Genomic DNA, 16,208 nt, shown 5'->3' with positions numbered 1-16,208 from the left:
GGTGGTGTCATGGGATCCAGCACCGTCGGCGCAGGTGACACATTCATCGCCGGTATGTTGTACTCGTTGTTGCGCAACCAAGGTGATGGTGATGATGATGGCGGCGGCGGTGGTGGTGGTGGTGGTGGTGGTGGTGGTGGCAGTGGTGAGAAGGGGGTTTCACCGTGGACGGATCTGGGGGCCAAGTTGGAGTTCGCGGTCGGGTTGGCCACCAAGAAAGTCCAACAGGAGGGATTTGCAGGACTGCTGCTACCCTCCGCCTAGCGCCGCTGTTGCGTGTTGCTGGTGGTGGTGCTGGGAGCTGGGGGCTGGTGTTGGCGTGGCCGCATGCTTGTCCCCGCGCCGCCACCACCAGCCGGTTTTGTTGTGGTGGCGTCTCCCTTGTAAGCGATTCAACAAGCAAGAAAGGCGGAGGAAGACACCAAGAGGAAGAAGGTGGTGGGGTGGTGGATTTCCAGACGACGTTAGGCCGCGCAGCTTCGGTGTGTCGAGTTGCATGGGAGCTCGTGATGACGTGGAACTCAAAGACCTGGCTGCGTTCCAAGCGATGAACTATCAAGCAAGGGCTTGAGAGAGTGCAGCGCGATAGTGAGAGCCATTTGGTGGCAGGCAAGGCTTTGGAACCAGACCGATGTGTGCCCGTGCATGAGGGGTGGTGGAAACATCATGCGCAGCATGTGCCAGCGCACCCGAGCGACTGCGTGGGAGGGGAAAAAAAAAAACAAACACAGAATGGTGGCAAAAGAGGGTGTCTTCCAAGGCAACGCCAACGGTGCAAGCGACTTTTGGATGACACGACGTTCTGTGATCAGCCGCTCGGGCCCAGGAGCCGTTCTCGCGCTTGGGGAGCGAGCAGGGAACGGAGGGAGGCGTGGTGGGGTGGTCCAGAACACGAAGACGATCCAGCGTGGGCGCGCTGGTGGGATCAGCGCATTACAAGCGTTGTGCTTTTGAACGCCTGTTGTGCAGGCCACGCCAGAAGGGTAGCGTATGTAGCGTAGGTCCGCTAGGAGGGCCATCCGCGCCGTCGACCCGTAACTTTAGGGTCGGCATGGTGCGGCGGGACAGAATGAGCGGTGTATCGGGGAGGCGGCCGTGGACGTTCCCCCTCTTTCTGCTCCTTGTCGGGCTGGGGTGAGGGGACGTCACAACGCGAGTGACAACCACGGGATTCAACGGGAGAACCAAAAGCGGCTGCGATGAGGGAGGCGGACGGACGGCTGAGAGGGAGAGACCGGATGGGAACACGGGCGGTGCTGTACTGTACGTGAAGGGGCCGGACACAGGTCTCATTCTGGGACGGGACCGCTGACCCCCAGCCTTCCCATCCTTTCCTGCATGAGCACACAGTGAACGTGAAGGTGGTTGTCGAGTCGGGTTGGTTTAGGTTGGTTTAGCGGGCGCCTCGGGCGGAAGACCGGCCTTGGGGGCGTTTGAGGTGGGAGCGCGCACAACATGCGAAAATAGGACAAGAAAAAAAAGAAAGGGAATATGGGAGCAACGGACCGTCTGTGCCACCGTGAAGCGGTGGCGCCATGTTGGCTCCCAGGTACGCTGCGACGGCCTTGCGGAGTCAGTCCCTTTGCGAAGGCTGCCGCGGAAAATGGACGTTCTGGGGGATGAGAACCCCTGCTGGCGTTGGCGCCGGTGCTGCTGCTGCTGCTGCTTCTGCTGCTGCTTCTGCTGCGTTGTGGTGCTGTGCACGCAACCACCGAACCCCCCCCCCCCCTCCCTTCCCCCCTCGTTCACGCTTCGGCGTTTCACCACGCGGGTTGGACGGCCGGCCCCCGGGATTGCATCGCTCAGGTGGTGGAGAGCTCCCGTGTTGAAGCGACGGAGGGTGCGAGCGTCTTGACCGTCGGCATATCCGGCGAAACCCTCCAGCCGCCACACATGGTGATCGCTATGCAGACTGCGTGCGATGTGCAGGTAACATCAGGTCTGGTTGAAACGGGTGGCACGTCGCGTCCGATCCGTTCCAGCATTGATACACAGAAGGACCGAGACGTGCAGCGAGGTAACGGGGGGGAGAGGGGGGCGGCGGCTGACGGAGCCTGCGAGGATGCGAGGATGGCGGCGGCAAAGAGCAGGATGAGGAGCAAGAGGAGCGCTGGTCGCATTACCGGATCAGCAAAAAGCTGGACCACCATCTCGGTCGGTGGAAGAAACTAGCAATGGAACGGCGGCTTGAATGCTTCGTCACCACATCGAGATGGAACGCTTGACAAGGACAAGGCGACCAGGCAAATCCAGTGCTGCGCTGGCGTCTCGGGCTTGGCTCCTTGTTTTCCATCTTGCTGTGCCACGCACGTTCGCCGGTGGAGGTGGGTGGGTTAAGGTGGGTGGGTGCTGCTTTTTTTTTTTCTCGCAAAATTGAAACGGGGGTTGTATTGAATCGATGCTGAGCAAGCCCATGGCGCCACCGTCCATTGGCTGTTCAAGGTCTGACGCACAGCGGCGACGACGGGACAGGGCCATGGGCGTCGCCAGCCTGGAGTTCAGATCCGCAGCGTGCCATTAACGGTGGCATTATCACGCAGCCCACCGCGGCGCATCCTTCCACAGACGACCACCAGCGCAAAGGTTTCACTTCACAGGGGTCATCGGCTCGCAGGGTTGCGTGGATGGGCTCTGACCTGATCCACGAGAATGGCGCATCCCCCCGTTTTTCCCGCCCGTCAGCGCAGACTCCGGTCATCATGGGGAGGGGGGTCCAAGTCACGGGACTAGCGGCACGCACCAACGCCCCCATTTCCGACCCGCGCGCTGACATGGCCGAGCAGGAGGCGTTGGCCCAATCCCGCTTGGCCCCTCTCTTCCTCCCCTCCCCGCCGTTCCTTGCGGTGGTCCGGAAGCGCAGCCTGGTGGGAAGATGGTGCAGGCATACGCCTATCCAAGGATAATAAAAACTAGTGCGGTACTTCCCCCTTGTGTCCCCACTTCTAACCGAATATGGAAATGGAAGTACCTTCCCATACTATTTTCTATGGAAAGGTACTTCCAGTCACACCGACCAAAATGGCAATCCAACACCGGACAACAAGTGTCGCGATCATCCGGCACGCGTACAGACAACCATCCTCCAGGCCACCAACCAACAACCAGCAATGGATACAACACTCCACTATCTACAGACCTCACCTTCAGCCGTACGCATCTATCGCTTACAACAACAACGCCAAAGACGGGAGTCAAGCCCTACTCGAAGCTAGCTTCCTCGATGCCAGGTCGGCTCCGGAAGGTGATCGAACTGGTTGGGAAGTATATTGGGTACTGGTACCTCTATTCCCATATAATTCTGTATATAACTGTAGGTACCTGTGACTTTATTGTTCGTTTTTGGTTAGTCATTTCTTAGGTTGCAATCGAGTGGGTCCAAGTGAGGATAGAAGGGCGGGAGTACCGCACTAGTTTTTATTATCCTTGGATAGGTGTACTTGTACGGTTCGGGCTCCACCGGTCGGCGCGCCCAGCGTGGCGCTTCGGCCCTGAGCGACCCAGGCCCGCCGGGGTGAAAATAATACCCGCTGGTCTCTCCTTGCGTTGACGTTCTCAAGGACCCACTGATTGGATTCGGCGAGACAACGCGATAACGTTATGCAGACCATGTGTTTGGGCTAATGTCCCCATTCGATTGGGGACTTTTTTGCTCCGTTCCGCACCGTGGTACGGAGGATGGCAGCTCCATCCGAGAGGCTGAGGTAGTGCGAATATCCCCATCCTCCCAAGACCTCGGCTTTTTTTTGGGGGGGAGGGGCTCTTGGTTGCCAGGCTTGGCGGCTTGGTGACAAATGAATGGGCGTCTGATAAGTCGTCGAGATCAAACAAACGACGCGAGCGGTGTCTCGTGACCTGCTCTTCCTTTTGGCGGCCTTCGAAAGGGGGAGGGCGTGTGGTGCCTGTGACCAGCTGTGAACATTCAGCGTGCCTCCAAAATGACCAATCAATAGTCAAAGAGCGGCGGCGTTTTGTGGTGGAGATACGCCTATTTTTTTATCGCTCAGGGATGACGGCCGCGCAGACGAGATGCAACGGATCAGCGAGGACCGTGTTTTGTGTGTGAAAGCTGCTGCTGCCCGCCTGGCCTCATGCTGACGGATCAGATCAGGTGTTCGAGGACGGGGGATTTTGCGGCCAAGGACCGTGGGTGAGAAACCATTGGGCCCGACCGTCACCGACAAGGCCCTCTACAGTTGCATGGGACTGCGGGCCAGGATTGGAAGCTCATGCGCCCCAGGCGGTTTCGCTGCTAACTAGGGGGTCCAGTCCGTTCCACGGCTTCGATGGGTTTCGCGCCCCAGTGAGCGCGTTCTTCCGGAAGCCTTGGCGGGAGCATTCCCGACCCGGCTGTTTGCCCGAGGCCAGAGAGCCTGATTTACGACATGCCTGATGACAAAGCGTCGCCGAAGGATGTGCGGCATGTTTGTTGGTGGCTTCGCCCTGCCGATTATCCAGACTGTGGCAGATCGTCATCGAAACGATTCCTGGGTCCCCACAGTGGTTGCATTGCCAATTACAGCAAACATCCCAGTAAAACATGTTCGCAAGTCCTTCTCAAGGAACTGCCGAAAGAGGCAAACGGTCGTGGGGTCGGGTACGTACCGGGCGCATGTCCGCTCTGTCGTCGAGCTCCGCCTGTGCTGCGTCCTATGAACCGCGCATTCCTCTGTGTTCGGCTTGTCCTGGTTGGGTGCAGGTCAACGTTGGCCTGCAGAGCTCGCCTCTTGGCCTTCTGCGGGCAAGGCTTTGTGCTGCATACTGCGTAGGTAGTCTGGTGTGGTTGACATTTGCCTATTCGCAACGATGGGACAAGTCCGAGACACCTGACGCTTCGCCAAACATCAACATTTCCGAGGCGATGCCGCCTCCGGGCGGTGAGCCCCGAGGAAAAGCAGGCAGGCCCCAGAGGCGGGCGGCGATAGGGCGGCGAATCCAATGCCGGGCTGAACGGAGCGTGCCAGCGGAGTCCCTGTTTGATTGCAGGACGGCCCCCAGTGGGAGGGCCGGCGGCTGCCGGCTGCTGGCCGCGAGCTGACTTGGGTGTGGCGTTGTCATTCTGCCACCTGCAGCACAACGAGTAGCAGTACTGAGTAACAGTATGTACATGCTGCGGTACGTTCACGGAAGAATGTGTATTACTGTAGTATGTATCATCCTCGGTGTGTGGAGGCAGTGTCTTCCACAAATGCATCTGCCGCCGACCCACGGAACGCCGACCGAGAACGGGCAGCCCGCGCATTTCTTTTTCCTTGTCAACGAGGGCCCAGCCGGAGCGAGGTTGCACATGCCGGCGATGCGTGACGTGTTGGGTCGGCCAGAGGATGTCGGTTACCACAGGACCACCGGTGGAACCCGGCTGCCCGTCAGCAGCTGCGTCAGAGCTGGCTGGAGGTTCATGGCCCGCCGGCTCAAGAAATCCCCTCGCCCCTCGCACCAGAGCCATCATGCACGCGGATATTGGATGCAGCCAGCAGAGGGACGGACGTGTTATCCCTTAACGTTATCTGGAAAGCAAGCGAGAAACGAAAGGAAACCCATGTACTGTGTACTATACACAATACATACAGTGGCCTGAGCTGCTGCCGCAAGGGCTGCCATTCCCGATCGTACCACAGGCGCAACGCAACAGGCGGGCCCCTTTCGCTGGAACCTTTGGGGCCTGTTGCTTTTGCAGACACGCCGTGCCGTTGCTGGTTCCGGCCGGGTCACGAGCCAACGAGACGAGCCGCCTGGGAGTCGAACCGTAAGGCACTCGGTAGCTCACTTCGTCCCACACCGTACGCCGCAAGGGGGGTAGCGAGGCGAGAAGAAACGAAGGGCCGAGAGCGAGCAGCTAGTTACTATAGTCACCCACGAACGGCCGGGCTCGGCCATGGAGCGTCGATAGGTCGCCTCTGCGTCAGGGCAGGTCGGGAAAGCTCCCTATGGCCGGGGCGAAGAGGGACACAAAAGGAGGCCTGTCGCTTTGGGTCGGTGGCGCACGACAGGCTTGGGAGGACCGGCGGTGGGGCATCCTGAGCCCATGGGGAAGGGAAAGATCTGAGGTGACCAGGGATAGATCTCGGCGGCATGTGGGGCGCAACCCATGCAGCGTGGTGTGAGATGCAGGACGCGACGCACGGCTCGCGCGGGAGGTGAGAACAATTTTTGGTGACGGCAAGGATGGAACAGGAAAAAAAAGGCAAGCCGTCGAAGCCGTCGGGCCCAGCCAAAAAAATTCACGCCACACGCCCGGACCCACCGGGGAGTTCAAGAAAGAGGAAAAGCACCCCACAAACGCCCAAGTACCTACGACAGTATGTATAGTATGTACATAGAGTGCTCGCTGGCTCCAGGTTCTTTTTCTGGTTGGCCGGGACCGAGTCACCCCTGGCTCGCATCGGCCAAGCACTGTTCCTTCTTCTCGATTGCCATCGGTTGCAACCCCAGGTTGGTCGGCTTTGCACCACCACACCACAACAAAAACACAACACTTCCCGGACAACACGGTACGGAGCACTCTTGTATAAGAAAAGTACTACATGCCTTACTTATACTACGTAATGTGCATACACACCGGCAGCCTCGATGGTTCTGCATCGCGGCGACCCGTCGTTGTAAATTGCATCGGGTGGAAACACCCCCTTCCAGGTTCCCATCCCACCGCCGAACACGATGAATGCAAATCCCCTATACCCCGACCCCCCGACAGGGCAGTCAACACCGGGCTGCGATCCGCCTGCGGGTGGGCCAGAGTTTCAGTCCGGGGCACGGCCAACAAAAGTGTCTCGTTTTGCGACCCGCCACTCTGCTGGCCAATGCGCCGGCGCATGTGTCGAGACAAGGTCCGCCTTGGTGTTTCGACAGGCACCGTTGGCCGCCCGATGCATGGCCGATGATCCGGTTGCATCCAGGTTTTGCATTAGTTACGCAGTACGGACTTTTCGTACTATATGTACTGAGTATGGAGCACAGCCCAAAAGGTAAGACACCGTTCTGTGGCACGCCGGCTGCATCGAACACCCTCCCCCCTCCCCCCCACATGGGTCTGGGAAAAGGCACGGATCGGGTGCGCAATGTCTTTCGGCAACATCCTCGTCTTGGAAGCCGAAAAGCGACGGAAGTGAACCTGTGTCTCGTGCCCGCTCCGCCGCATACGGGGACACGGCGGGCGGATCATCCAGCAGCGCGCGGCACACATGTCTGATATGTGGGCATTCCGCGGGATTTCATACCAACAAGGGAAGGGGGGGGGAGATGTGATGCTGAAGCGTGCGGGTGAACTAACGTGAACTTGGATGAAAAGCGTGCGGCCGAACCGAGCCCCAACCAGCCCCGGATGTGGATGTAATAGTACATAGTGTCCTTCAGCAGCGTGGCGTGTGCACAAACCCGTTGATGATGGTGTCGTCGGCGGTTGCGCTGGCAGCCAAGCCGTCCAACGAGAGCTCGAACCGCCTTCTTTCTCTTCCTGTCTTTTTTGCGCGCGCCCCGGTAACGTTTCGAGAACTAACTCCCTGACCAGGCCGGGATACGTAAAGTGGTGTAGCGTGGTGTACTGTGTATGTACTAGTACACGGCTGTGGTGGACATGGTGCACGAGACTTGGAATGCGATGGCTCCCAGCCCTGCAGTCCTTCTCTCCATCGTGGCTCCGTCATCCCTGGCCGGGTTCAAAATCAGAATCCCCATCCATGACATCCCATGATGTCCATGGATGCGACCCGATGGTGCCCGCTAGGTACGTCCACCCCTCGCCCCGCGGCGGGTCTTCCCAACTCCCACCCGCTCGCCCGCCGGACTGGCTGCCTTTTGACCGCCAAGCCGTTTGCTTTCTCACCCCCCTGGCGTCATCCGTCGTCCAGCAGGTGGGTCTCAGGTGCACCCATCCCTGGAACAGAGCTCGCGCCGCCCGTCAGCGTTAGCGCTAAGTGAACGTTTGGTTCAGGGCGACGAGGGACCGCCGGGTGGTGCCCAGACCAGACCCGACAGGGGAGACACAGTGGAACGTTTTTTTTTGGGGGGGGGGGGTGGGTGGGTGGGTGGGTGGGGAGGGAACTGCTATCACGTTCGCGAGAAGCTCGCTAACTAGGTGCTGGAGACCCTTGGAAAGAAAGGCACCGGAACCCCCCCTCCCCCCCCAAAACCATGCTCCATGCTGTGGGTGATGGTGCCTGCACACCCCTGGTACGTTCAATTGCTAGGCATGACACAGCCGCACCCGGGCACACACCAGAGCGGAGCGCACGAAGGATGCATCCGGGCGACAGCGATGTGGGCTTGTGCTGGCGCGCACACTCCTTGCTCAGAAAGGAAGGACCTCCATGGGGAGAAACCAGGGGATTCGTCCCAACCGCCTGTAGGTATGTACATACGTGGAGGACAGAGCGGTCGCCGTCAGGAGCACGGGAGGCGGCGGCTCAATTCCAACATGACAACCTTGTTGATCGCAGAGCAGCCAGTGGAACGCTGTGCCTCCTGTTGTTTCCACCCATTCGTTGCCTGGTTCCTCCACACGCTGCCGCCATGGGACCTGGCCGCCACCCACTTCCCGACATGGACCTAATCCTTCTCACAGCATCACCGCAGCATCCGCAACCAGCCACGGCCCGCCCACCGTTGTCCATGTACTGCGTACTGCGTACATACCTTACATAGTTACTCCGTATAGTACAAGTACAGCACCTCTGCTAGCCCCGACCATGGCGTTGGGGGTTTGTTTTGATCCCTGCAACCTTGTTTCTCACCCCCCCCCCCCCCCCCCCCTCCGTCGGTGTTGCTCCCGCCCATCCACGATCCACCCTAGGCGTTGCAGCCAGACAATGTCACTTTCACGACCGAGCATGGTGCGGAGTTACGTACCCATCCTAACTTTCCATGCTCAGTTGGTGATGCAGACCCAGAACGACCGCCCGAAACCCGATTCTTCTGCGTCTTCTTCTTCAGGCCTGCCCTGTTCCCCGTCCATCCCAAGGGTCGGGCAGGCTAAAGAATCCCTGCAAGCGCAGATGACGCCGCCCCGGCCCCCCCCCCCCCCCCCTTCGAGAGCCCCAGAGTCATGGAACAAGCTCCGTGGTGTTGACAGGCCGCTCTTTTCTGGCATACCAATGCGGTCACTGGTCCCGTTTCTCGGTGGACATGGCTATGTTTGACCGTCTCCCTCTTCCCCGAGCCGTACCCAGCCAAGGGGTCATGCCGTTCATATGATTAACACTCTGGATCTCTTTATATCCCCTCTCCAAGATAATCATTCCTTTCTCTCCCGAAAGGAACGCTCTCGATTCTATCCGGCATCTGATCATACCGTCTAATAATATCGTCGCCACCTCCCACCTCAACACCAGCACGGGCCGAATAACATATCAACAGCCCTTTCCTGACTCAAGTTCGCCCGCCGTCTTGCCTCGACCGTATCCAGACACTACGCACAGCATTCTCTCTCTTCCTTTGCACCATGATGCCATCTCTTGTCACCACCGGGATGGTGGAGAGCCCTTATAACCATGCTTCCGGCAATGGTTATGCCGTCGACACGATGCTCAACGAACTCGCCAAGCAGCTTGCCAGCAACACACGGCGGTACTCGAGGGCCTCGAATGGTCATCAACGCATGCCCAGCGCCATGAAGGTTTCTAAGCCCGGCAGCGCCAACAACAGCCCGAGGTTGTCAACGATCCAGGCGAGGAGGAGGACCCTGATCGGGGGGCTCCAGGGGCTCCCGATGCCGTCCCCGGCGATGGAGAAGGTTCAGCAGCCGTCGCCGGCGGTGGAAGCGCCCTTCGACACGGTTCGTGCGCGGACCACGACCTCTCGGGCTCCCCGTCCCGTCAGCTGGCACCCTTCGTCTCAGCAGTCTTTCTTCTTCCAAGACGCCAGCGGCAACCCCGTCCTGTTCCCTTACTCAGGCTACGACGTTGATTCTCTGGCCACCTTTTCGCCTTACCCTCCCACCCCTGCGGTCTACTCGGGATACGCCTCGCCCGTCGAGTCCTTCTCGCCGCTCTCCCTCCCCTACTCCAACTTCTCCCAGCCCATTTGCTCGCCCCTCAGCCAGCCGCTCCCGACGCCGCAGCAGCAGCCGCAGCAACTGCAGCAGCAACCGTCGCCCTACACGGCATCGTGTTCTTCCAACTACGCGCCCTCCTCGACCGGCATGCTCTCGGACGTTCCGTACCTGCCGCCTCCCCAGGTCGGCGACGAGACCATGATGTTCTGGGACTCGTACCCTACCAGCAACGCGTGCTTCGACCGGCCCACTGCCCCGCCCACCCCAGAGGACTTTGTCTGCAGCGTGACCCCGAAGGAGGCAGAACAGCAGCAGCAGATGCAGCCCGTCCAGCAGGCCCAGCAACTTGCGAAGCCGGAACCTGCGACAACCCAGCCGCTCATCCACGACGACGAGGCGGGTAACGAGTCCGAAGGCGAAATCCTGTACGGCATGGGTCTCTACGACGCGCCGGACCACAGCAAGCAGGGGTCTGTGGTGCTTTCTCTCCTCGGCGGCGCTAAGGATGAGGAAGAGGAGAGCAAGGGGCTCGGGCTCAAGTTGGAAGATGCCTGGGAGCCGCCTGCCAGCGACGATGAGGAGGAAGAGGAGGAGGAGGAGGAGGAGGAGGAGAAAGAGGAGGATGATAAGGAAGGCAATGGTGATGAGTAGAATTGTGAAGATGAGGGGTGAACGAGTGATGCCAGCTGCAGGATGGCCGGCCACTCTCGTATCCGTTGGGTTTTCTGAACATGTCAAATGCATAGCGCGGCGTTTTATTTTTTTTTTTTTCGGTTTCTGGGTTGGGTCATGGGGATACACATACAAGGGCACAAACGGATGATGACCACGCGAACGAATACAAAGAAACGAGCAATCAATGGATTCAATGAAGAGGGAGGTCGGAGAATACACGGCTCCGCTGCCATGCAGCGCACATGGCCTGCGAGGGTCAATTCTGTACATAGACACACAATGAACAAGTACACAATTTGATGATTGACATTACGCTGGTGCTTCGCATTCCTGTTGGAACATTGACATGCCAGAGAGGAGAGACGCTGGCGATTTGGCCGTTATGTTCGGCTGCTGCACGCCCAGGCTGGTACCACCCAGGTGGAAGAAGCAAGTTGAGTCATGCAACAGCGGACGGGAACCCAAGATCTCCGCGGCACTTCAGCAGCCAGCATGAAGATGCCTGGATGGATTTGTTGCAGCCATTCAACCTTTCAGGTATGCAGCTTTTCCGTCACCCAAGGCCCGAGGCCGTTGTCCTTGGGGAATAGACGCCGGCTTCGAAGTGTGGGTGGTTTTTGTTTCATTCCGGCATGCTTTCTCTCTCTCTCTCTCTCTCTCTCTCTCTCTCTCTCTCTCTCTCTCTCTCTCTCTATTTTATTTTTTTTTATTTTTATTTTCATTTTTATTTTTGAATCTCTTGCTCGGTTGCCCCGCGTTTGGAAACTTTGGCTTCCCCTGACGGTTGCCCCTCACCCCGCATTGGTGGTCCCTGACAAACAAAACTTGGCTGACGCCGTTATCGGACGCATGAGGGGCGAGTCGGTAACTCGGCCCATGGAACCCCTCAAAGCAAAAGCAAAAAGGCAAAAAGAAAACGCAGCAGCAACAAAATTCAAACCCACCTGGAAACCGTCGCCGGGAACTGGATTCTGCCAGGTGAAAACGGAATTTCCAGCCTCGATCAGCCTGCCCTACCGCCCAACATGTCTCAACAGTAAATCCACCCTCGTTCCTTTTTATCTCCTCGCCGTAGACTCGCCCGTTCATCGGGTGACACACAAAAGCGTTCTCTGCGAGCTTCTTGAACACGAAGGGAGGGGGGAAAACCAAGATGGCTAACTGTAGCACCTCAATTGCAGCAAGGTTCTTATGCTCGGCGCGGGCTTCGTGACCCGCCCGACGCTCGACATCCTCACCCAGGCCGGCATCCCCGTGACGGTTGGTACGCGCGCGCATTCCCTCTCGCCCTACGGGCTCCCCCAAACCAGCCTATTCAGAGGATCGCCTGCTGACCAGCCGTCGTCGCGCTCCAGCCTGCCGCACCCTGGCCACAGCCCAGCAGCTCTCGGCCGGCGTCCAGAACGCCACCCCCATCTCCCTCGACGTGACCGACGACGCGGCGCTGGACGCCGAGGTTGCCAAGCATGACCTGGTCATCAGCCTGATCCCTTACACGTTCCACGTCAATGTCATCAAGTCGGCCATCCGCAACAAGAAGCACGTCGTGACGACGAGCTACGTGTCGCCCGCCATGGCCGAGCTCGACGCCGAGGCCAAGGCCGCCGGCATCACCGTCATGAACGAGATCGGCCTGGACCCGGGCATCGACCACCTGTACGCCGTCAAGACCATCGACGAGGTGCACCGCGCCGGCGGCAAGATCCTCAGCTTCCTCTCGTACTGCGGCGGCCTGCCCGCCCCGGAGGACTCAGACAACCCGCTGGGCTACAAGTTCTCGTGGTCGTCGCGCGGCGTGCTCCTGGCCCTGCGCAACGCCGGCAAGTGGTGGCAGGACGGCGCCGTCGTCGAGGTCTCGGGCAAGGACCTGATGAAGACGGCCCGCCCCTACTTCATCTACCCGGGCTTCGCCTTCGTCGCCTACCCCAACCGCGACTCCACCGCCTACAAGGAGCGCTACAGCATCCCCGAGGCCCAGACCATCGTCCGCGGCACCCTGCGCTACCAGGGCTTCCCGCAGTTCATCAAGGTGCTGGTCGACCTCGGCTTCCTCGAGGACGCCCCGCTCGACATCCTGTCCCAGCCCGTCCCCTGGCGCGAGGCCACCCGCGCCGTCCTCGGCGCCTCCACCTCCACCGCCGCCGACCTCGAGGCCGCCGTCCTCTCCCGCGCCACGTTCGAGTCGGAGGAGGATCGCCGCCGCATCCTCTCGGGCCTCCGCTGGATCGGCCTCTTCTCGGACGAGCCCATCGTCCCCAAGGGCAACCCGCTCGACACGCTGTGCGCCACGCTCGAGCGCAAGATGCAGTACGCCGAGGACGAGCGCGACCTGGTCATGCTGCAGCACAAGTTCGAGATTGAGCACGCCGACGGCACGCGCGAGACGCGCACCTCGACCCTCTGCGAGTACGGCGACCCCAAGGGCTACTCGGCCATGGCCAAGCTGGTGGGCGTGCCCTGCGCCGTGGCGGTCAAGCAGGTGCTGAGCGGCCAGATTTCGGATCGCGGCGTGATCGCGCCCATGAGCACTCACATCACGACGCCCTTGATGAAGGAGCTGGAGGAGCAGTACGGTATCACCATGATTGAGAAGACCATTTCGTAAACAGGGATGTAGAAGAGGGAACAAAACAAACATATACTTGAGGATAGAGAAAAAGGTCTCACGTGGCATAACTATCTTGTGTGTTCGCGGCAGTGTTTGTTCTGTGATTGCCTTCCATGCTGTCAATGTGGTTCGAAGGAGGGCGATAGTATGGAACCTTGGTTTATTTTAGAGGAGCTCTTTTCGGACCGTATACAAAACGCTTCCCGGACCGTATCACGTGACATTTCCCATACATATCCCTAACCCTTGTAATCGCACTTGCGCTCGCAGCCATCAATCCATCAACTTCACAAGCATCACAGTCAAAATCAATCAAATCAATCAATCTCGCAGGCGCTGAATCGCTCAAAAGCGCAATAAAATTGAGAGACTGCGATTTGCAGCGAACCCGGCGATGTAGTCCATACAAAACCCTAACCCGCGAAGCGCCTCAGGCGTCGCCTCCCATATCAGCAATCACCACCTCGCCTGCGCCTAGCTGACACCCCTGGCACGAATCCTCCCATTGGTAGCCCTAGAATTGGTCACCCTGTCTAGCAGTTGTATATATATAAATTTGAGCCATTTGATAGATTTCGTTCTGTTGTACGGGTGGAAGATTGGTTACAAAATGGATGTTTCAGCGATTTCGTTGTTGTATTGATCGATGTCTTCTAGAGCAAGTGCGATTACAAGGGTTAGGGATATGTATGGGAAATGTCACGTGATACGGTCCGGGAAGCGTTTTGTATACGGTCCGAAAAGAGCTCCTCTTATTTTATTTCGGTTCTTTTTTTTTTCTTTTACTTACAGGCAACAGCGGCGATGAAGCTTAATTCCTGATGGGTGGCCATATGAGAGCCGAAAAAAAAAACATTGTTTTGGGGCATTAACAATTTCGAGGCGATGGCCCCTACAATGCAGGTTGGTGCACAGACCACCTCAGATAGGACACTAACACCTCCAACTCACCCTTCTCACAAAAAGTCAACCTTATCCTTTGATTCAGAAAGTCTACCTCGGCCAACTTCATCATTGATCGGAAAGATGAAGATTTGAGACTGCCGAGGTGCTCAGAGACAACAGATCAGCAGCAAAACCCATCATACTACCCCCCGCTTAGCCCCAGAATCCAGGCCCCGAGATCCGTCAGACATGGTGCAGTACGTTCTCACGCCCTGGCGCAACCGCGCCGAACTCCTCGCCGTGCGCGAGCAGTTCTACCCGGCGCACTGCCGCAGGCTGCGCGGGACGGGCGGACAACAGCGCCGGGCGGCGACGGCGGCGGAAGCGTACCGGAGAACCCCGAACCCCAACCAAGAAGAGCAAGAGGAGGAGGAGGAAGAGGAGAACCGCCGTCGCGCCGTCGCCCGAGTGTCCATGTGGGTGCATCGCGGCGGGTGTCCGCACATGGTGGAGTCGACGGCGTTGCTCGCCGCAGCGATTTTGAGCGACGAGGCTGTTGCAAGGGGGAGGAGAGGCCGACGGGCGGCCATGGAGGATGCGACGGGGGTGGCGGCGAGGGGGTACGCGGTACGAGCGGCGTATTCGGCGGCGTTTAGTCGGTGAGATTTTTTTTTTTCTTTTTTGTTTTCCTTCTCCTTTCTTTGCTTCCTTTTTCCTTGAGTGTTTGTGAATGGCGGGGGGGGGGGGGGGGGGGTTCGTGCCGCGTGTAAGACAAAGCATCCGCTTGAGCTGCTCGACGGACGAGGGCGGGCTGCTCTCTCTCTCTCTCTCTCTCTCTCTCTCCCTACGGGGACGCGTCATGAATCAAGGTGTTTCTTCTGGAGATCGCTCAAAGTCCATTCTTGCCCCCGCCTCCCTGCGAATTACTTCCTAGCCCATGATTTTCCAATTCGATCGCCTATTAACCCTCCCGCCGTAGCTTCGTTACCGGTCTCCTCGACTCCCACCAAGACAAACAACGCAAAATGTCCATGTACGACGTGGCCAAATCCGTCGGGCTTCCGGCGACGTTCGTCGAGCTGCGCCACCAGGCCACTCACGAGCAGCTACCATCGCTGACCCGTCTGCGGAGCGCCGCCCGCGACGCTCTCGAATGGATCTGGGACTACTACTGGCGGCACCTGACCCCCTCCTTGCCGTCGTCAGTCTCATCGGTATCGTCGCCCGCGGCGGAGCTTGCGTTTGAGGGACCAAGAGGCCAAGGGCAAGGGCAGCTTGGTGATGATGCGGGTGAGGGTTCCTTTCCGCATGCTGCTGATGGGGATGGGGTTGAGGAGCTTGCAAGGAGGTACCTCGCCGGGGAGGACGGGCTCAAGAAGGAGATGATGGACCGGTTTCAGGACGCGGATGTGCTGATGGCGCTGGACGCTGTGGCGGGAAGCTCGCGGGATTGTAGCGTGCTAAGGCGAGCGGTGGCGCTGACGAGGGAGGTATTGAAGAGGGGGGGAGGTGATGAAGACTGGATGCAGGAGGACGAGGAAACCGTGAAGGATGTGGGAAGGGTCAGAAAGGACATTCATCAGGCGTGGCAACGGGTCAGGATGTTGGAGGGGGAACACGAGCAAGACGAAAAGGATGACGACGACGACGACGACGACGGCAGCAACAACTCCTCGGGAGACAAGGAGGGAAAGCAACATGACGTGGAGATGGCCGATGCTCGGCCAGCGTGGGTGCTGTACGACGAGGATGCGTGGGTGCCGAAGCCCATTGGAGTGGCATAGTAGCATCCACTGCGAAGTACTCGCCCCCCCTCCATCACGATCCCCCTCCTCAGGTATTCAGTAGTACTCAGGTCCCTCCTCTCTTCTGGTGTCCCTGAGCCGCTGTGTCCCTGAGCCGCTGTGCCCTTGAGCCGCCGTGTTCTCTTGAGGGTGGTCATGTGACTGTGGGTCTGCCTCTTTGCATGCTCGATCCAATGGTCAGGGATGTCTTGTAACCAGAGTCTCGGCGGAAAGCTCCCCGCTTACTACAGCACCGCGCAGCTTACCAATC

At 58.9% G+C, this 16,208-nt stretch overlaps 3 protein-coding genes across 3 annotated transcripts; all 3 read left to right on the top strand.

Annotated features, from left to right (window-relative positions):
• Positions 1-9,433: 9,433 nt before the first annotated feature.
• On the top strand, positions 9,434-10,636 carry VTJ83DRAFT_5735 (uncharacterized protein; the record flags this gene model as incomplete). The annotated part of the gene is made up of 1 exon (XM_071012368.1): positions 9,434-10,636. The coding sequence occupies one exon, from the start codon at positions 9,434-9,436 to the stop codon at positions 10,634-10,636; it is 1,203 nt and encodes a 400-aa protein (XP_070865110.1).
• Positions 10,637-11,685: 1,049 nt separating this feature from the next.
• On the top strand, positions 11,686-13,265 carry VTJ83DRAFT_5734 (uncharacterized protein; the record flags this gene model as incomplete). Its single annotated transcript, XM_071012367.1, has 3 exons — positions 11,686-11,696; positions 11,842-11,924; positions 12,016-13,265. The coding sequence occupies 3 exons, from the start codon at positions 11,686-11,688 to the stop codon at positions 13,263-13,265; spliced, it is 1,344 nt and encodes a 447-aa protein (XP_070865109.1).
• A 1,137-nt stretch (positions 13,266-14,402) lies between these two features.
• VTJ83DRAFT_5733 (uncharacterized protein) lies at positions 14,403-15,937 on the top strand (the record flags this gene model as incomplete). Its single annotated transcript, XM_071012366.1, has 2 exons — positions 14,403-14,812; positions 15,133-15,937. The coding sequence occupies 2 exons, from the start codon at positions 14,403-14,405 to the stop codon at positions 15,935-15,937; spliced, it is 1,215 nt and encodes a 404-aa protein (XP_070865108.1).
• Positions 15,938-16,208: the final 271 nt, after the last annotated feature.

The sequence above is a fragment of the Remersonia thermophila genome, chromosome 5 (genome assembly GCF_042764415.1).
Source record: "Remersonia thermophila strain ATCC 22073 chromosome 5, whole genome shotgun sequence".
NCBI classification, from domain to species: Eukaryota; Fungi; Ascomycota; class Sordariomycetes; order Sordariales; family Chaetomiaceae; genus Remersonia; species Remersonia thermophila.
Note: the sequence above shows the minus strand (reverse complement) of the source record. Positions and strands in the feature narration are given on the sequence as shown.